Source organism: Ictalurus punctatus, chromosome 12 (assembly GCF_001660625.3).
Source record: "Ictalurus punctatus breed USDA103 chromosome 12, Coco_2.0, whole genome shotgun sequence".
Classification (NCBI taxonomy): Eukaryota; Metazoa; Chordata; class Actinopteri; order Siluriformes; family Ictaluridae; genus Ictalurus; species Ictalurus punctatus.
The window spans coordinates 29,795,864-29,815,003 of NC_030427.2; the positions used below are offsets into that span (position 1 = coordinate 29,795,864).

The 19,140-nt window shown below is 42.6% G+C and overlaps 2 protein-coding genes and 2 long non-coding RNA genes across 4 annotated transcripts; 2 read left to right on the plus strand and 2 right to left on the minus strand.

Moving 5' to 3' along the window:
* Positions 1–408: 408 nt before the first annotated feature.
* Positions 409–6,061, minus strand: polr3h (polymerase (RNA) III (DNA directed) polypeptide H). The gene is made up of 7 exons (XM_017481653.2): positions 5,860–6,061; positions 5,133–5,252; positions 4,503–4,599; positions 4,056–4,142; positions 2,923–2,986; positions 2,507–2,741; positions 409–972 (listed from the first exon to the last, which is right to left on the minus strand). Exons 2-7 carry the CDS (start codon positions 5,241–5,243, stop codon positions 922–924), a joined length of 645 nt encoding a protein of 214 aa, XP_017337142.1. The 5' UTR covers positions 5,244–5,252; positions 5,860–6,061; the 3' UTR covers positions 409–921.
* LOC128634277 (uncharacterized) lies at positions 3,218–4,030 on the plus strand. Its single transcript, XR_008397608.1, has 2 exons — positions 3,218–3,685; positions 3,818–4,030. It is a non-coding gene; the product is annotated as an uncharacterized LOC128634277 (long non-coding RNA).
* Positions 6,062–11,291: 5,230 nt separating the features above from the next.
* On the plus strand, positions 11,292–11,748 carry LOC124628715 (uncharacterized). The gene is made up of 2 exons (XR_006983345.1): positions 11,292–11,493; positions 11,697–11,748. It is a non-coding gene; the product is annotated as an uncharacterized LOC124628715 (long non-coding RNA).
* A 2,954-nt stretch (positions 11,749–14,702) lies between these two features.
* Positions 14,703–15,198, minus strand: LOC128634276 (aconitate hydratase, mitochondrial). Its single transcript, XM_053684719.1, has one exon. The coding sequence runs from the start codon at positions 15,108–15,110 to the stop codon at positions 14,820–14,822; it is 291 nt and encodes a 96-aa protein (XP_053540694.1). The 5' UTR covers positions 15,111–15,198; the 3' UTR covers positions 14,703–14,819.
* Between the last annotated feature and the right edge of the window lie 3,942 nt (positions 15,199–19,140).

A 19,140-nucleotide genomic window follows, 5' to 3' on the forward strand; every position in this document is an offset into this window, starting at 1 on the left:
GCATTATTTGAGGCCCAAAAACAGCATCATATCAACATCGGACCAGTCTGTTGGATTGACCAAACTCTGGACAAGTGCCCCACTCCACACCAAACAAAGTTTGCATGATGCTAAACTGGAGGCTATAAGCGTCCATTACCTGTTAGCTACTTTAATTAACCTCGTAGCTCTAGCGCAAAACTAAAGAATCAAACATGAGACACTGAACATGTCTTAGCTGTTTATGTCCAAACTATTATAATTCAACACCACTGCCTTTAGCATTTAGCAACAGTAATGTAACTGGCAGCGTGTGGGACGCTAACTGGTGGTCATTAGCATCCGTTCTGAAATCTGGAGCAAAAGTAAAGCAGTGAAATATTTATGAAACACTAAACATATCTCTCAGACACAGGAATGAACATTAAGAACGTTTAAATACATTTTTGCTTTATTTTATATGATCAGCAACTCCTTGACGCACAGCAATCAATGGACCAAAATGGTCCTGCAACTGAGATAATGTGCATTTTAAATCAGAATAAACGTCTTCTTTCCCTCCCCACACAGTAAGATTAGCACTCGCACCAGGTGAGTGACCGTGACTGAAACAGAATGAGATCGCTGCACTGTTTTGAAGAAGAAGGTCATCTATTTCTGAGACAGAGCAGAAGGACATGCAATTTTGATGAGCTCAGTTCGACACGGTCACTTCTCTCCGATTGGTTCGGCGAGCTTTCGGTCAAAATCCAATACAGGCGTCAAACGTCGATACGAAACGAGGTCGCGGTAGAGGAGCACCAGAGAGACGCCGTGAGGTCGGTCGGTCTACAGCACCAGAAAGGAGTAAATCCCTCTCTCTGGTTCCCGAGGTCAAATGATGCAGAGTTACTGATAACCGGATCGCCACCACGGAGCACGGGCCGTCGTTTTGTGCCGTCGTTAGCCGCTCCACCATGACAGCAAGCCCAGACCTGGCTCACTGATGGAAGCCTGCGCAAGTGAAGAACAATTATTTACTGTGTGCTTGATTAGAATGTTGCAGTAGGAATCGTACATGATACTGAAAACAAATAAAAGCTGCTCTGTGCAACCTCTCGGATCACGAACTTAACTATGATCGTTACGGCACCATACTTTATGGAGAAAAATACGAGGCGAGACACAGATGGCAGCTTGTTCCACATATACCTTGGGAGGAGGGATCTCAGGAAGTTCAGGAACACTTTGTGTGAGGCGGGGATGTGAGGCCTGGACGAGACGCCTCACATACTCACGCTCGTTCACACCTAGTGGCAATTTAGAGCAGCCAATCCACCTAGTGACGTGTTTTTGGGAGGAAGCACGAGAACCTGGAGGAAACCCAACAGGGCAGAGCATTCAAATCCCTGTGAATGATCCGTTACTATAGAAACGATAAGGTATTAGAACGAGAACGTTAAAAATAAACCCGTGATTTGCAGCTGCACTATGGTCTGTCTGAATACTCGATTCTGATTGGCCAGAAGGTGTGCATTAAAAGCGTATAATGCACAGGTAGTTCCAGTCAGTTAAAATCAGCGTTCTGAATTAATGCGCTGCCTATAAACAACTGTAACCGTAGTAACATATCGTTACAGTTCACACACACTCGCACGCAAACTCTCGCACTCACTCACTAATAACTATTTATTATAATTCATCCAAATAAACGTAATCTTATCGCACTACTTTATCTCTGTGTATGATTTAGAGCGGGAGGAATTCGACCCGTTTATAAAATAACTAACGAAAACGAACCGTTATTTTTATCCTTTCACTCAAATTTTGTGCCGCAAACATTACAGACAGCTTTAACTCGTCCGTGCTGGCGAGAGACCGTGGTATAAGCGGGATAGACAATCCACGGCCAGGTGTGCGTTACACCTTTTCAATGCACTCCGCTCCATGTCGGGTTTTTCTCTTCCTTCACGTCGCGCAGTAAAATCACGTGACGCGCACCTAGCCGTGGGTTCTCCCTTACTAAATCAGCGCTGTGGCACAAAACCCTTAAATGCAACAACGCAGTGCGTTTTCAAGAAAAACAACATGACACACGCGCAAAAGCAATTCAGATCAATATTCGTCTCACGTTGAAGATGCTCTTCAGCAGTCTCGGATTGTTTACCTCCGCTTTAACGATCGGCGCGGGAACGACACTGACTGAGAGCTGTACTTTACCCCGACATGCTGACCTTGCCAATAACAAGTGGAAGCTTAGACGGTAAAATAAGGTGCTTAATTCCCCCAGCGAGCTTATATGCTGTGTGATAGAACGAAGCAGCTCGAGAACACGGCTCCACCACAAGGGAGAAAACTTCAAACCGGACATTTTCACTAACGCAGTTATTTCTTTGAAGGCTGTTCTGGTAACTGAGTGACATTCGATTTCTGATTAGAGATCCTACAAACAGCCAGATGCACTTCAAGTACAGTGTGGAGTGTAAGAATACAGTCTAGTGTGCAGCATCACTCAAATTTGAACCTGTGTGTGTGTGGTTTCTCTCACCACCAGTGTGTAAGGAGACTCTTTCTTCTGCGTCCCGTCGTCCGTAGCGGTTGCAGGCGCTGCGCTGGCGGTTTGAGCGGGTGCCTCGGGTTCTTTGGTGGGCCCGGTGGGAGATGTATCCAAGAAGAACTCGTCCACGACCCGGAAGCGGATGTCCTCGCCCTGGTCCATGTAGAGGTCGTGAGCGCCTTCGTCAGTCTCGTACTCCCACACCCACACCTGCTCGGCTTCGTCACTACGGCCAGGCGTCAAGGAGCAAACACCATTCGGCCATCGATAACAGCGACACAGTCATCGCTGATTATTTATTCTTTACCCACAATGCACCACACAATAGTACTGCATTAACATTCATTCATTCCCACCACACACTACTCATTATGCCAGGCATCATCAGTGTTACTCATGCAGGATACAACTTAGCAGGCTGCTGTAGGGACTCGGGTGGGATAAGGATGTCGTCGAAGAATCCGAGGCTGACTGTCAAACACACACACACACAGTTCATTTTTATATCCCTGAGGAATAACAGCTTCACAGAAATCCAGAATACCCACAGTAAGCCGCCTACAAATGATCAGCAGCAGGATCGAGGAGACAGGGTGCCAAAACTTTATTCGCATGCACTTTAAAAAAAAAAAAAAAAAAAAAGCCACACTAATCAGATGAACCGCTGTGTGAGACGCAGCATCAAGTCCCTCACCTTGTACAAGCATGAGAGAGAAACGAAATTAAAAAGTGGTAAGGATTACATTTTAAAAAATCGGAGGGGGGTTGTTTTTCTCCTTGAATAACAACAGAAACCGAAAGCGGACACATTACAAGAAAACCAACACAAGCCAGACCACATTTCAAATGACATGAACGCCTACACAACACAACAAATCCGCTGCCATGTAACTGTTGGAGGAAGGGGACGCAAACTTCGGACCGTTGTGTTTATTTATTTATTTATTTATTTTTACGAGGACTTCACTTCATTAAAACCTTTCTTTTTCTTCTCAAGCTGTCAGACTGACACCATACCAGCAAGCCATCTCTGAAAACACGGGGAAGCAGTAGCTTTCCAATCCCTCGATATGGCGACATCTAGCAAAACTCTAGTCACAAGATCTCAACCTCGCGTCTGCCTGATCTACAGCGCTAAACGAAGCGTGAAAACATCCAGGCGGTCTTGGTGTAAGTCTGGAACTTTCTATTCGCTCAGAATGTCCAAGTGAGTTATTGAATTCAAGCATATAGTTGACGCGTGTCTCACTGAGACTCTTGAAACCAAGTTCTTCCTTTTTTTTTTTTTACGGTTTCCTGCAGGGACTGAAATCTGTACAAAACAAAATAACACCACTAAAGGACCACGCGCTCCCATCGGCGTCATCCACTAACAAAGGGGAAGTGAAACTTATTACGGTGTCACCCAATCAGAGGGGAGCAACTGCTTGAGGCAACATGGGAAAGACATGTATAACACAAGCAAAGGCACAAAAATCACTTATAAGTAAAGAGAAAAGGAAGAGACTGTGGTGGTTATATATATATAATAAAATCTTACCATACACTCCTTCCTGACTGCAGTATTTGATCTTCCCGACCATCACCTCGTCCAGAAACGGGTGAAACACTACATACCTGAAGTGCACTGTGGGGGGAAAGACATATATTTACGTTTATTTAACGGCAACAAAGGCCTTGAGGATGAATCAACATTAAAATGCCAGATGCACACTGGGTTATGTGTGTTTAATGACTAAACGTTATGAGCTCCCTTTGTTCATCACCGTTTCTCCAGTTCCTGTCTGTGCCTCTAGATAGCAGAGAGGGGAAAGAAAAAAAAGCCAACGCCAACACTTCCCTTTCTGCAAAAACCGAGAGCCCTAATACCTAAAACAGTGTTTTCTTTGAGCTTCCTTCTCACATCCAAACTCTGAGACCTGGAATAGTGTTCGTTATGGTTCATATAAGCTCACGTCAACCAAAAACAGCTGTGACGTGGGAGTACCTTTAGTATGAGAGGCTCCGTCCCCGGGAAATATGTACGAGTCCTCCAGTTTAGTGATGTCATACAGGCAGATACACAAGCCTACGTTATACACGACCTGGTTAAAGAGGAGACACGTTAATTACGAAACTGCAGAAAAGCAACAGCTGGAGTGATAGTAATAATAATAATAATAATAATAATAATAATAATAATAATGCCTCAGACAGAGGCTGCTTCTGAGCGCTTGTTCTACTTCCACTAATCTGCGTTGTTGAATTCTCGATTCGGATTGGTCCGAAGGTGTGGATTATTCTTCTATAACAGCAGCTCTGAGAGTAGCGCAGTAGTCCAAATCACAGGGTTCGTATTTATCCAATCGTCCTACTACACTATCGTGTAAGAACCAGCACGACTGTTGATCTGCATAATCCAAGGCTGATCAAATAAACAGTTTAAAAGGGTGTGTTATTTAGGAAAGAAACGGTGTGTAATCTCTGATTACGGTCAGAGGTAAAGAACAGAGATCTCTGCAGTTTGAATCAGCCATCTCAGAGCAGAGGAATGACAGAATTCCCGAGCCGTGCAGGACCCTTCTGTGCGACCGTTCTGGATTAGACTAGCGTTGTTCCGATGATAAGCAGGACTTGCCTTGTTGGCCAGTTTCTTGTTGAGCTCCTCAGCGATGGCGTCGTTCAGCTGCCGGTGGAAATTCCACGGAGGAATCCGTACGGTGTCGATCATCTCAACCACCACAAACATCCTGCGGGGCTGCACACACATTCAATAGATTAGACAGATTAGTCAGATCTTTACTGTCATTACACAGTACATGTGTTCAGCAATGAAATGTAGTTTAGCATCAACCATAAGTGAAAATAGTGCACTATGAATGGTATATACACTATTATACACTATGTTATAATAGAAAACCTCTAATATATATTTTAAAAATAAAGATATATATGCATACACACACAAACACACACATATATAGAGATTAATAAATTCGCAGCTGATGTACTTAAAATCAGCCTTCAGAAGAAGAAATCGTTAATAAAATCACATTTATTTATAAATAAAAATGACATTGTGATTCACAAACCGCTTCATAATCCCTCCAGGAGTTACCCAAACATTTCTACACCCTGTGTACAGCACTAGATATCAAATAGGAAACCTTTTCGACTTCTTAAACGATGTTACAAACTCAAAGCTACTTTAAATAATAATAATAATAATAATAATAATAATAATAATAATAATAATAATAATAATAATAATAACATCATTACTTAGAGAGAGAACAGGTGGCATGTCATGTTAAGACGGCTAACGGCTAACAAAGTTAGCTAACAAGTTAAACACTTTCTCCCACCTTTTATCTCCTTATGTAGAAGCCAGCTATCACTCTAGTCGAAACTGCATTGGATCTACATTGCGTTGTAATTGTGTGTTTATTGTGTTAAACTGAAATCACATTACAACGCTTCCATAAATAGCTGTTTAAAAAGATATATAAATCCCCGGAAAGCCGCACGTGTCGTGTGTTGTAGTGGAGGTACGACAGTAATCCGCGCTTTACGGCAATACGTGGGCCAATCACACGCATGGTTGTTTTACGATGGGGGGTGGATACAAAGACCGGGGTCGTTATGGCAACAGCAATGATCAATATGTTTGAATGATCCTTAAAACAAGACTTAGCAATGAGTATTATTTTAATGAAAATGTCACGTTTACACTCTTTATGAGGAATTGAGAGATAAAAATAGTCAAGTTAATATTATTAATAGGTCTGTAATTGTGTAATTGTGTATTTAACTGCACATGAACCATTAAAAAAAAACTTTTATAAATATATATGTGTACATATGGAATACTTATCAAATATTGATCTTTTTTTTCCCCTTCAGCATGTCTCCAGTGATGTATTCCTTATTTATGGTACATAATTTTGACCTTAAAGATAATTCTTGTATCTTTGATAACAAAAATGTAAATCAGACAATGTGCTGACTGCTTTGCCTTTTTACATTCTCAGTGCTATGAGCTTTAATTTCAGCGCTCCAGGCTATAAAATAAGGCTAATTATTTATTTAAGTATCGACATATGTGCTCTATTTCACATTTATCTGATCAGATGGAACATAATGATGTGAGAAAGACTCTGAGACCAACATCACACACGTACGTCCTTGTTGAACGTCTCGTTCCACATTGATTCTGTCTTTACTGTTATAATGCGCTCCACTCTCTCTTCTAGGAAGGCTTTCTACTAGATTTTGGGGCGTGGCTGTGGGGGTTTTGGGGCGTGGGTATGGGGATTTGGGGGCGTGGTTGTGGGAATTCTGGGGCGTGGCTGTGGTGATTTTGAGGCGTGGCTGTGGGGATTTGTGATCATTCAGCTACAAGTGTGTTAGTGAGGATGAGGTCAGGTGCTGATGTTGGGATGTCGAGGAGGCTCCAATTCCAGTTCATCCCAAAGGTGTTCAGTGGGGTTGAGGTCAGGGCTTCATGCAGGACCGTGTCTTCATGGAGATGGCTTTGTGTACAGGTGCATCATCATGGTGGAGCAGTGTGTGGGTCTCTTCTTCGTTCCAGTGAAGGGAAACTGTAACGCTACAGCACACAGAGACTTTCTATACAAATCTGGGCTTCAAATTTCACATCGACAGGAACACATACAGGTGCGACAGTCAGGTGTCCACATACTTTTGGTCACACCATCTGTATTAAAATACCGCCTGTATATAACTGATTCATTGTTATTTACCATAAACCCACATATAACTATGTTAGTGCTTTAATAAATGTCCCTTACCTTGTGTATAGACATGTCAGTTACATACACACATCACGTATGAAACGTAAAGCCCTTCTGCGTGTGTTTGTGTTTCTACATGAAACAATCACAACTTACGTGAGATTTTATTTAGCATTCATGAAGGATATTAAAACACTTTTTAATCCACATCTGTACCTGTGATAAATCCCATCTTACAAACAAACAAATAAACAAGTGTTAAAAATACATCAAGGTTATAATCAGAACAGAAAGACAGATGTTCACAGATGAAACCAGCGTGATGTATAAATAACACGCCCGTGCAGAACCGTGGAGTCATGTGCACTTAGGAGTGTAGAGGAACATTTCAGTCACGATTACAGCTACTGCACCCCGTCGCTGGCAAATCGTTCACACCGCAGAGACGCTAAGCGTTTTCCACAGGTACTGAAACGCGTACGATCAGGGCACAGGAGGTTCGGTACCGTTAACACGCTTTAAAACAAGCCTCCTATGAGGACCTGAGAGAAAAGATCACAACGTCAGACATGGGAACGGTGACGTATCGACGACGTTCGACCGGAACGACTGTAACGCTTCGCAGAACGTCTCAAAATGTAGACAATAGTGGAAATTAATGCTGAAAGCTAAGAGGAGAAGCAGTATTCAACGATGCAATCTCTCTACGAGTTTACTCAAAGATCTGGGTGCTAACGTCGACGCCGTCAATGACTCAAAGCAGCGTAGACTTCGTATTCGGACACATTTCGCAAGTAAAAGTCCTCGGTTTCGATCTCCGTCTTCCGTCCGAGAGTGAATCCACACGTAGGCTTGGTAGTTAGTGGAGAAACAGTTCCGTATTTTTGAAACAGGAAGTCAAGGAGCGAGTGATTTCCACAACAAGCCACTGGAGATACAGTACACATACTGCGTTGTGGATTTCATGTGGATTTGAAGATCTTTTTTTTTGGGGTGTCTGTGGTAAATCCCACGTACTGTACACTACAGACCACGGACACGGTGGAGAGACGCTAAGGAGCACGTATTCCTTTAACATGGGAGTTTAATATCCTGAGCTCAGCTCCAGGAAGTTATACCACCCAGAAACCAATTCACAGAAGCCAAGTGGGAACTAAAGTGCGCAGGCCGTTACAATTCGGCAGCGTCCGATCGATCGATCGATCAGCTCGAGACTATTCGATAAGCACAATGCTCTCGGGGCTTTAGACCAGGGTAACGACCCTGTCTTTCAGTTTAAAAAAAGACACGGCAAGCGCTGAACTTTAACCGAGCCGTGAGAAAGGAGTGACGTGTCGAAGAGGTACACTCTAAGAGCGTGTTTGTGCGTGTGTGTGTTCAGACACCGCTCTCAAACCGATATCACGTGTTCGGTTTTTCCATGAGGAAGGAAGCGGGTCACACAGAGCGAGTGATTGATATGAGGGAAGATTTAGGAGGGCAAAAACACACACACACACACACACACACACACACACACACACACGTTGGTCTTGTTATTTTTGTCAGGACCTTCCATTAACATATTAATGAATGCGGCTAATTGATGCGACGCTAAACCTAAATCTGACCCTAACCGTAACCTTAGTAACCAGAATGGGGGGACCCAAACATTTTGGATCTTTAAGTTGTTGTTTTTTTTTTTTTAAATAAAAGCTACAGTTTTCCTCTTAGGAACCAGATAAATGTCCCCACAAGGTCAACACTGCACTGTGAGATCTTTCAATCCCTGTGAGGAGATTTGGTCCCCACTAAGATATTAAACACACACTTCTGACACACACTGTGAAGAGACTGGGAGCGTTCACACGGCAGTGAGGAGAGGAAACACGACCAATCATTGCAGGCTATGGGACTCGATCGGCGGTGTTTATTATTATTATTATTATTATTATTATTGAATTCCTCCTCGGAACAGTTCGTCCACACTCAGAACTCAGAAGCGTATCAGAGATGAAACCCTTTAAAGCGTCTTCATGGAGCGGGAGTGATCTACAGGGCTTCTGATTTAAAACAAAACAAAAAACAAACAAACACACAACTGACTTGTACATGAGGCAATCCAATCAAATCCCAGGTTTAGATTAACGCACTTATTCGAACACATTACCGTTTCCATAGTAACGCCTTACACGGGGACGACCTACACTGGGACACGACACTACATCGCTGAAATCTTTCCTGTGAAGCCATGACTACAGCAGATCATATAATTGAGTCCTATAGGAGAGAGCACGTGTGTGTGTGTGTGTGTGTGTGTGTGTGTGTGGAGCAACACAATGGCTACAGTAACACAATGGCGACAGTGTTTTCACTACGGAGTGCTGAACACAGGGTTTGGATGAGGTACAATATGTTAATGCAAGGTCTGTGTGTGTGTGTGTGTGACAGAGAGACTGCTTACTTGTTTCTCCTATTTGGAGATGATGTTATGATAACTTTCTGAGGATTGTCTGTGTCTAGTGTGCGTGTTCAATTGTACAGCAACATGTTATATGCGTGTGTGTGTGTGTGTGTGTGTGTGTGTGTGTGTGTGTGTGTGTGTATGTGTGTGTATTTACTGGTGTGCTTGAAATGATCTTTCTTCCCTTTAAACTCCTCCACATTATTAAAGTGGAACTTCAGCCAAAAATATATATATTTTTTCTTTTTTTCCAGTTTTCACTGTTACCTGGCTAGGTGTAGCGAACAGCGCACCCTGGCTGTGTGAACTGTGTTTGGCCAAATCTACATCATTTCTCTATTTACCCAAAATATTCCTATAAGACCTTGCCCTTCGCACCCCCCCAACCACCCCCGTTTTGTAGACTCCGCCTCCTGTTCAGCGCTGTAGCTCCTTCATTCGGTTAAGGGCGGAGCCAGCCTGGAACCACTCGACCTGTGTCTCGTTGAAGGTGTGGTTCAGCTGGATGCTCTCTGAACGGCCGTCCGAGTGCTACAACACGCCGGTCAGAGGCTACAGAGAGAGAGAGAGAGAGAGAGAGAGAGAGAGAGAGAGAGAGAGAGAGAGAGAGAACATTTTATTAAGTGACATTTTACACATAAATCATGTCAAATATGCAAATGAGCACTTGTTCTAGATACACAGTGTGTTTAACTGATTATATACATTAATTAAAATACATAAATACTATTGTTTGGACATGGTACACTACAGAAGAGTTATATAAAGGTCTGACAGGTCACCGAACGCTTATTTAACATAACATGTCACACCTGATATACAAGCATGTTTAAAACACCTGTAACGGGACGTAACAACGTGGCGTTTTCATCCCAACACACACCATCAGAACATCTGTAACAGCTGTTACACAGCTAGAGGAGCAGATGTGGAGAGGAAGAAGGTGACTGACCTTGCCGGGGGCGAAAGAATGCAGTCCGACGATGGAGATCTGATCATCAGGGCGGATCTTATCATTGTCCTGAGGGTCAGAGAACGTCAGGGGCAATAAGCCCTGCTTCTTCAGATTAGTCTCTGCAGAGAGAGAGAGGGAGAGAGAGAGAGAGAGAGAGAGAGAGAGAGAGAGAGAGAGCATGAGTGAGAGGGAGAGAGAAAGACAGTTACACTCAAAGAGAGACAAAGAAAAAGGAGTTTGTTGTGTACTGACAGCATCTGATATCTCCTGTACACTTTTCTGGCCACGAGCTTCAGGATCTTGTTGGTTTTCTTTCACTCTCTCTCACTCTCGCTGTTTCTCTCGCTGTCTCTCTCTCTGTCTCTCTCTCTCTCTCCCCCTCTCCCTCTCTCTCTGCCTGTATTCAGGTGAAGGGTAAATGTACTACAGACCACATCAGCGCCGAAGGTCCGTGGCTGAAGTTCCGAGGCCACCTCGACAACATCTTAAACAACCTCCTGATCGGAGCGGTGAACATCGAGAACGACGCCATCAATAAGATCAAAAACCAGCTGAGTGGCGAGTACGGGTCCGTGCCTGACATCGGTCCACATGTACAACTGATCACACCGCCGGGGTTACTCTGCTAGCAGGCTAAAGGATCAGTTGCATCTACCTTGGTCGGTTCATTGTGTGTGTGTGTGTGTGTGTGTGTGTGTGTGTGTGCGCGTGCAGGCAAACGGCATGCAGTGGGTGGTTGTGGGAGATGAGAATTACGGTGAAGGCTCCAGCAGAGAGCATGCGGCTCTGGAACCCCGACACCTCGGAGGACGAGCCATCATCGTCAAGAGCTTCGCCAGGATCCACGGTGTGTACTTATGAGTGTGTGTGTGTACATTATCGTTTCTATAGAAACAGCCCACTTGTATAGCGGACACTTCCCATAATCTAGACTAATAACGAATGGGTTAAAGCCCGTGTTGTTAAAAGGAATCGTTGATGTGGTGAAGTTTCCTGTAAGGAGACGTTTATGTAGCAGTTATGCTCACTCATGCTCTCTCTCTCTGGTAGGTGTCCTCACCGGGGTCAAAGTCTCGCGCTGGCAGCTCATCTCCTGTAGGGGGCAGCAGCTTAAACTTCTCGCCATTAGCAGCAGTTAGGTAGTCTGTCTCAGGGTTGAAGTTTAGAGTGCCAGCTATCGCCAGAGCTGTGACAATCTGATAGTGTGTGTGTGTGTGTGTGTAGGGGGGAGGGGGGGGGTTTGCACAAAAATATCATGTGTGATATTTTCCTGTCAGTCAGTGTAACCATGGTAACTAGCAGCAAACACACTATCGACCAAAAAACTGCAACCTGAGCAACAAAAAGAGGAAAATTTGTATTGATGTCTGATTAACTGACTGATTAAATGAGTTAGTTTTACTCATAAAACAGGATTGTGTAGGTGTGTGTGTGTGTGTGTGTGTGTGTGTGAATACAAGATGTGATCCTTACGTAATGAAAGCAGGTGTATGTCTGTGTTCCAGCTGTGGGAGCACACCTTAAGTGAAGTAAAAGGTGTGCTTATGTGCGTCATTTGTGTTTGCGTGTGTGTGTGTGTGTGTGTATACGCGTGTGGTCGTTTTGCATGGGAGTACCTCAGGTGACGTGACGAAGGCGTGTGCGGCCGGGTTTGCGTCGTTTCTAGCTGTGAAGTTTCTGTTGAAGGACGTAACGATGGTGTTCTTCTCCCCTTTCTTCACATCACGCCTGACACACACACACACACACACACGTTTTTCCATGTAGACCACAGATCAAACATGATTTTAAAGAAACAGTCCTGTGAAAAAATTCACCTAAAGAAGCCTCATTTGCTGTCAAAGAAGAAAGTCTGTAACTGTTATTATTGAATAGAACTGCTTCTTTAATCATTCGTCCATTTTAATGAGCGAGTTATTGAAGCTCATTAAAACGGTCCCACTGCCCAATACACAGCCCACACGCGTTAGCCAGAACCACACCCCCTGTGTCTGAATCTGAACGTGTAGTCAAACAGGTTAAAGTGTGAGCTCCAGTTAAAGCTCCATGTACCTGATGAATGATTCCTCATCCTGGTTTCCAGACGCCGACACCGTACTTGGCTGCAGCTGTAGACAGGAAGGTATAGACTTCCTGATTCACTTCCTGCATCCAGAAAGAAAACATTTCACTTTTAACCCATGCTCTAAATAATACTGCATACGTGCTAAATAAAATGACCTCCAAAATGGCCTTTCAACCTAATCGGTGTCTACGGCATCTAGTGTGTGTGTGTGTGTGTGTGTGTGTGTGTGTGTGTGTGTGTGTGTGTGTGTGTGTGTGTGAGTACTACACACAGGAATGATGCCACATTTCTTTGTACTGACAGAAAAGGTTCTCCCTTCAAATTCACTTATTATGGATGTGTAATGACAGTTGTTGAATGTTATGCAATTGACTCCAATTATACCAAAGTGCAATGTAAATGGTGCACTTAAATAGTGCTTTTATCCAAAGCGCTTTACACTGTCTCTCATTCACCCGTTCACACACTCACTCACACACACACACACACCAATGGTAGCAGAGCTGCCATGCAAGGCGCTAACTTGCCATCGGGAGCAACTTGGGGTTCAGTGTCTTGCCCAAGGACACGTCGGTACGTGGAGTCACACGTCACGTGGGCCGGGAATCAAACTGCCAACCCTACGATTAGTGTACAACCGCTCTACCACCTGAGCCACAGCCGCCCCTAGTCAGAATTCTTGATTCTGACTAGTACCTATAGTTCACATTTAATATTATCTACATACAGCATTACCTACAGTATTACATATTATTTCTATCAGCTGCCATCAGGCTCTACAGCATCTCCTCCCAGCAGGACACACAAATAACTTCTCACAATGACTGAACAACTGGACAAAATCGATTCATATACACACTTACACTGCATACATGGATCACCACCACTTGGTTGTTGTGAATGAATGAATGAATGAATGAATGAATGTCTGCTACACCTTGTGCACTTTATTAGATGACACGGTATTCTTGCATATAATTACAATTATGTTGAATGTTATACATGTGTCATGAGTACTTCAATGTCCTTCGCTGCTGTAGCACCCAAATTTCCCCTCGGGGATCAGTAAAGTACTTCCATCCATCCATCTATCCATCATTACTGCGTTGCTATAAAATCTGAACAAACGGCGTGGATTAACAGAATGGGAAATAAATCGAGGGTTAAGTATTGAGAGGAGCTAGACCTTAAATCCCAGCTCCAGTTTGTAAAAACTAAAAAAGAGTTACTGTTACCATGCTGAACTTTGGTCCTGAAGTGTTTCGCTCCTCACTAACAATTTTAACTAACAATATTAATGAACTACAGTTTAACAAACAGACATTCACACACTCAACTGTATTTCCGGAACATTCTCATCTTATCAGAGGAGTGTATTAACGTGTCCTGAGACGTCACTATCTCTGCTCTGAGTGTGTCAGCTTTAGTGATCAGTAAACTGTTCTTTAATCCCTGTTCATCCTCCTGCCGTTTCTGTTCTTGCGTCCTCAGCAGCTCTGTACTGTTAACTTTACTTCTCGGTGCTTTGTTGTTTTATCGAGCAGGTCTTACATCTCATTGCATCAGTGGAGTTAAAGCTCCGCCTCTCCCTCCTCTGTAAAAAAAAAACAAAAAAAAAAAAACACAACACTGAATATTCCCTCGGAGACTCCTGAACCGCTTCGGATTCAGCAGCTGAAACCCTAATGCACTCCGTGACCCCAGAGAAACTCCAGGCACTCGTCTGCGTCGCCATAATGACGAATTATACTGCTATCAAATGAAACTGAATTCCACATGACAGCTACATACAGAAAAAAAAGTGTAGGTGGAGCGTGAGCTGAATCTCAGACAGATGAAAATAAATGGGAAGTTATCACGTGTCAGCTGTGTAATCGTGGCTCGCTCTGAACTGTGGAAATGGTGGTCATGTGGCGTGAGGGCTACCTGACACGGGATGGTAATATAACGCACCTGAAAACAAAGGTCTTTTTTTTTAAAAAAAAAAAAAAAAAAAAAAGGTTGTGATCGCATTCAAGTGTGCGACCTGTGAAGGGGGTGAATACTTATGCGAAAGATCTTTCTGGCACATCTTTCTGGCGAGTAATTTACCTCCAGACGGTTAATGTTTAGCAGTAGCTGGGAACACAGTAAGGAACTCCGCGATGTGAGAGACATAAAGAGGAATAAAGTAATAAGTGCTGTGTAAATATAAATGTGCTGCAGGAGTACAACACTACACAGCACACCTTGGGCCTCTGCAGGTCCAGGGCTCCGCCGGTCTGTGCCTCGATCAGGTGGTCGCAGCGGATGGTGGAGGGCACGGCCACTCTGGGCAGGCCGCTGCTGATGAACTGCAGCCTGGCCGTCTGCGCCGTGGCCCACATGGCCACGCGGTCCGGACGCAAACGCAGGTACATACGGCCTCTCGCGATCTCCTGACCCGCCGGAGGAGGACCACAAGGCGTAGGACACGATGTGTGTGTGTGTGTGTGTGTGTGTGTGTGTGAGTGTGCAGTCAGTGTTGCTGTATCTGAGGGGTTCTTCACCTCTTCCGGACGATGGTGATGTTACTCAGCAGCGTGTCGTAGCTGACGGAGGAGCCGGGCTCCAATCGGCTCGTCGCCACTTTTGATTTGGAGCCGAGGGCCGAGGAGACATGAAGCTGCCTGGCTGTGTCACCCAGGACAAGCTACACACACACACACACACACACACACACACACACAAAGAGGGTGGTTTTTTATTTTATTTTTTTACGCATTTATAACCCGACTCTACAGAAATTAGTCAATAAGGGCAATTTTCTCTACATGCAATAAACTATACAACTATTTGAATGTCATTTGAGATTTTATTCAAAGAAGGCCATCTGATTATGTAATTAACAGGTAATACCGTATTTCCTCACATCACTTTCACAACAAAGACATGTAGAGATTCTTACAATTTAATAATCACTCATAAGCGTTTAAACTTCTACATAACCCTGAACTTGTTTCAGAGAAACACTCAGACATGTTGTACGCCATCACATTCAGCAACTGACTTCACCGCTACACTGTTGCTAACGGCAACGGACTAAAAATCCCGCCTCCTGCGCTGGGATTGGCTCTCTGCTTTCAGTCAAGACTGTTAGCCAATCACTAGATAGAAATGTAATATAACTAGCCAATCCTAGCGCGGAAAACAGGATTTACAGGAATACGGGTGGAAAGAGTATACAACAGAGTGACCCGAGAAAATTAGAAGGCAGTCTCTGAGGAAAAAAAAAATTCCTACTCCCTTAAATCTTTTAAGTGAATTCCAACAGCAGCTGTTAGAAACACAGATTCTGCTTTGCGCTGCTAGTTCACGTCAAAGTGTGAGACGGAGTTATTAAACAGTACTTAACTTACCCGTAATCGACTAACAGTCATGCAGTAGGACGCCATTTTGTTTTCTGATAAATATGTCGCTGAATCATGGCGTCATTCCTGCGACTTTTTAAAAACCCCATAGACGCTGTCGGTTGATCGAAATATTTCAATTATTTATCAAACAACGATACGTATTTATCTTTAGTTTATTCATTATATTATTTATGTTTCACATTTAAATCAAGATGATTGAAATGAAGTTAAACCTCATGTTTATTTTTTTTAAAGCAATAGAAACCATCACAGAAATTCAAATGGTTTCCACTACAACTCATATCACAAACCATCAGCTGTTTGCCATTAAAATCGTTACCGAATGGTTTCCATTACGTAGTAGGGTGTAATAAGGACATCCTTAATGGTATCCACTAGACATAACACACCACCAACAGAAAGCAACAAATTACCAGTAGAGACCAACAGGGACCATTAAAATTTCCATTAAAAAACCCAATACAATTCCCATTACAACCATTAAAACCATTACAAATTCTATGAGAGTTTCCATTTTTATTCTTTTATTTAGTTTTTTAGGGGGTAGGGGGTCAGTAGGGGTCTGAAATGCCTACATTAACTCATTACATTGGCTGTGGAGCTACCGTATACTGCGGTGGATTCAAATCAAACACGCAACACTCATACATTGTACTTTTAATGAAATGAAAAACAATTCCATGTTTTCTTTAAAAAAAAAATAGGTTGCACTCCCAGCTTTCTAGAAAAAGGCAGTTTCTTTTCTCGCCTTCCCTAGAAAGAAGCTAATTGTATGTAAATGTCAGCTTTACAACCTGGAATTAACCTCTAGAATCTCCACTAAATAAAGATCTGAATGATTATTCAGTGCTATTAATGAAAGATGTAAATTACAATAATTATAAAACCATCCTAGAAAGCATTGTCAATAGAGGATATTAAACTTAATTTGTATCTTGTTGTTGTTGTTGTTGTTGTTGTGTTGAAATGCTGCATCTGGTGGGTAATGTTAAGTACAACATCATGTTCAATAAACCAGAATAAACAGCTGTACGTGTATTAAATTGTACTCGACAGCAAAAGTGTGTTGATTTCATCACAGAAATACCAGGACAGATGATTTAACTTCACAAGTGTGATGTGATGATGAAGGAAAAGGTTTTTGGGTTTTTTTTAGACCAATTGTTCTCAAAAGCAGTGTCTGGGGTTCTGTGATATTTTTTTCTTCTTCTTTTTAGTAAAGCAGTGGAAATCACAAACTACCTTTATTAAAGTTGTGGTTATTATTGTGGTTTTTTTGTTGTTGGTTTTTTTTTGACTGATCACTTCATCAAAACCTTAGCAAATTTTAAAATGTCATTTATAAATAATGTCAACTTGGACCTAATGTGATGTCAGTGAAAAGTTCAGGAATAAAAATAAATAGCCAGAATATTAGTTTACACCTTTAAGCCTAATATTTGAATATTGAATTTTTAAAAATCTGTCTGTGAATTTTTTTAATTAAAAAAAAAAAATTTTTTAAAAAGTGATCTCTGGCTGCAAAAAGAGCCCGGTTTAGATTACTAGCACAAACTACACTACCCATAATGCACTTTTCCATGCAGGCTATTACTCTCCAGTCTGACTGCTCCCACTTGTCCAATTAAAGTTGGCTCATCCTTTTTATTGTCCAATAGAAGTTCTGTTGCTATCACAGCTCATATTTTTAGCGTTGGACACCACAGCACAGCCTCTCATACCGAAAGATCAGCTCGCAGAATAAAGTAGGAGCAACTATTGACTGTAAAATATAATATAATATAATAATTTGTTGCCCTGATTAACTATAAACCATGTGCATTTGAAGGTAGCTGAGTGATGATTTTAGCAAAATATTTATTTATTTATTTATTTATTTATTTTTTATCAGTCTTTATTTAAAGATTAATCCATCCATTTTCTATACCGCGTATCCTTTAAGGTCACGGGGAACCTATCCCAAGGCGCATCGGGCACAAGGCGGGGTACACCCTGGACAGGGTGCCAATCCATCGCAGGGCACAATCACATACACACTCACACACCCATTCATACACTTTGGACATTCCAATCAGAATACCATGCATGTCTTTGAACTGGGGGAAGAAACCGGAGTACCCGGAGGAAACCCCCGCAGCACAGGGAGAACATGCAAACTCCGCACACACAGGGCAGTGGTGGGAATTGAACCCTGGCGGTGCGAGGTGAACACGCTAACCACTAAGCCACCGTGCGCCCTTAAAGATTCATTTTCGATTAATTTTTTTTTCAATCTTATCAATCACAATCAAGTATTATTAATATACAGTATAAACCCAGATATCATATTGATCTTCGATAGCTATTTTCTAACATAATTTTTACTGGCATTTAAATATTGTCATCATTTTAAATTCTTTTTATTTTTATCCTCCTTTTTTTAGTTCCCCCGCCCCACCCCTCACCCGGTAACCAAAATCAGCTGGCTAATAATAAATGAAAATAATGTACATTATTCAGTAGCGTTTACCTGTATATTACTGTGATTTAAAAATTTAAAAACGAACACACGAATGAACAGATGAATGAATAATAAATGAAACATAAACACTGATATAATAATAATAATAATAATAATAATAATAATAATAATAATAATAATGAAGACATTGAGGTCGGGGGTTCGATTCCCGCCGTGGCTCTGTGTGTGCGGAGTTTGCATGTTCTCCCCGTGCTGCGGGGGTTTCCTCCGGGTACTCCGGTTTCCTCCCCCAGTCTAAAGACATGCGTGGTAGGCTGACTGGCGTGTCTAAAGTGTCCGTAGTGTATGAATGGGTGTGTGAGTGTGTATGTGATTGTGCCCTGTGATGGACTGGTACCCTGTCCAGGGTGTACCCCGCCTTGTGCCCCATGCTCCCTGGGATAGACTCCAGGTTCCCCCGCGACCCTGAAAAGGAGTAAGCGGTAGAAGATGGATGGATGGATGGATGAAGACATTAGTTTTTATTTTTTTCTCTTCATGTAAATGTACTTTTGATCTTGTATTTCAGTATTTCTG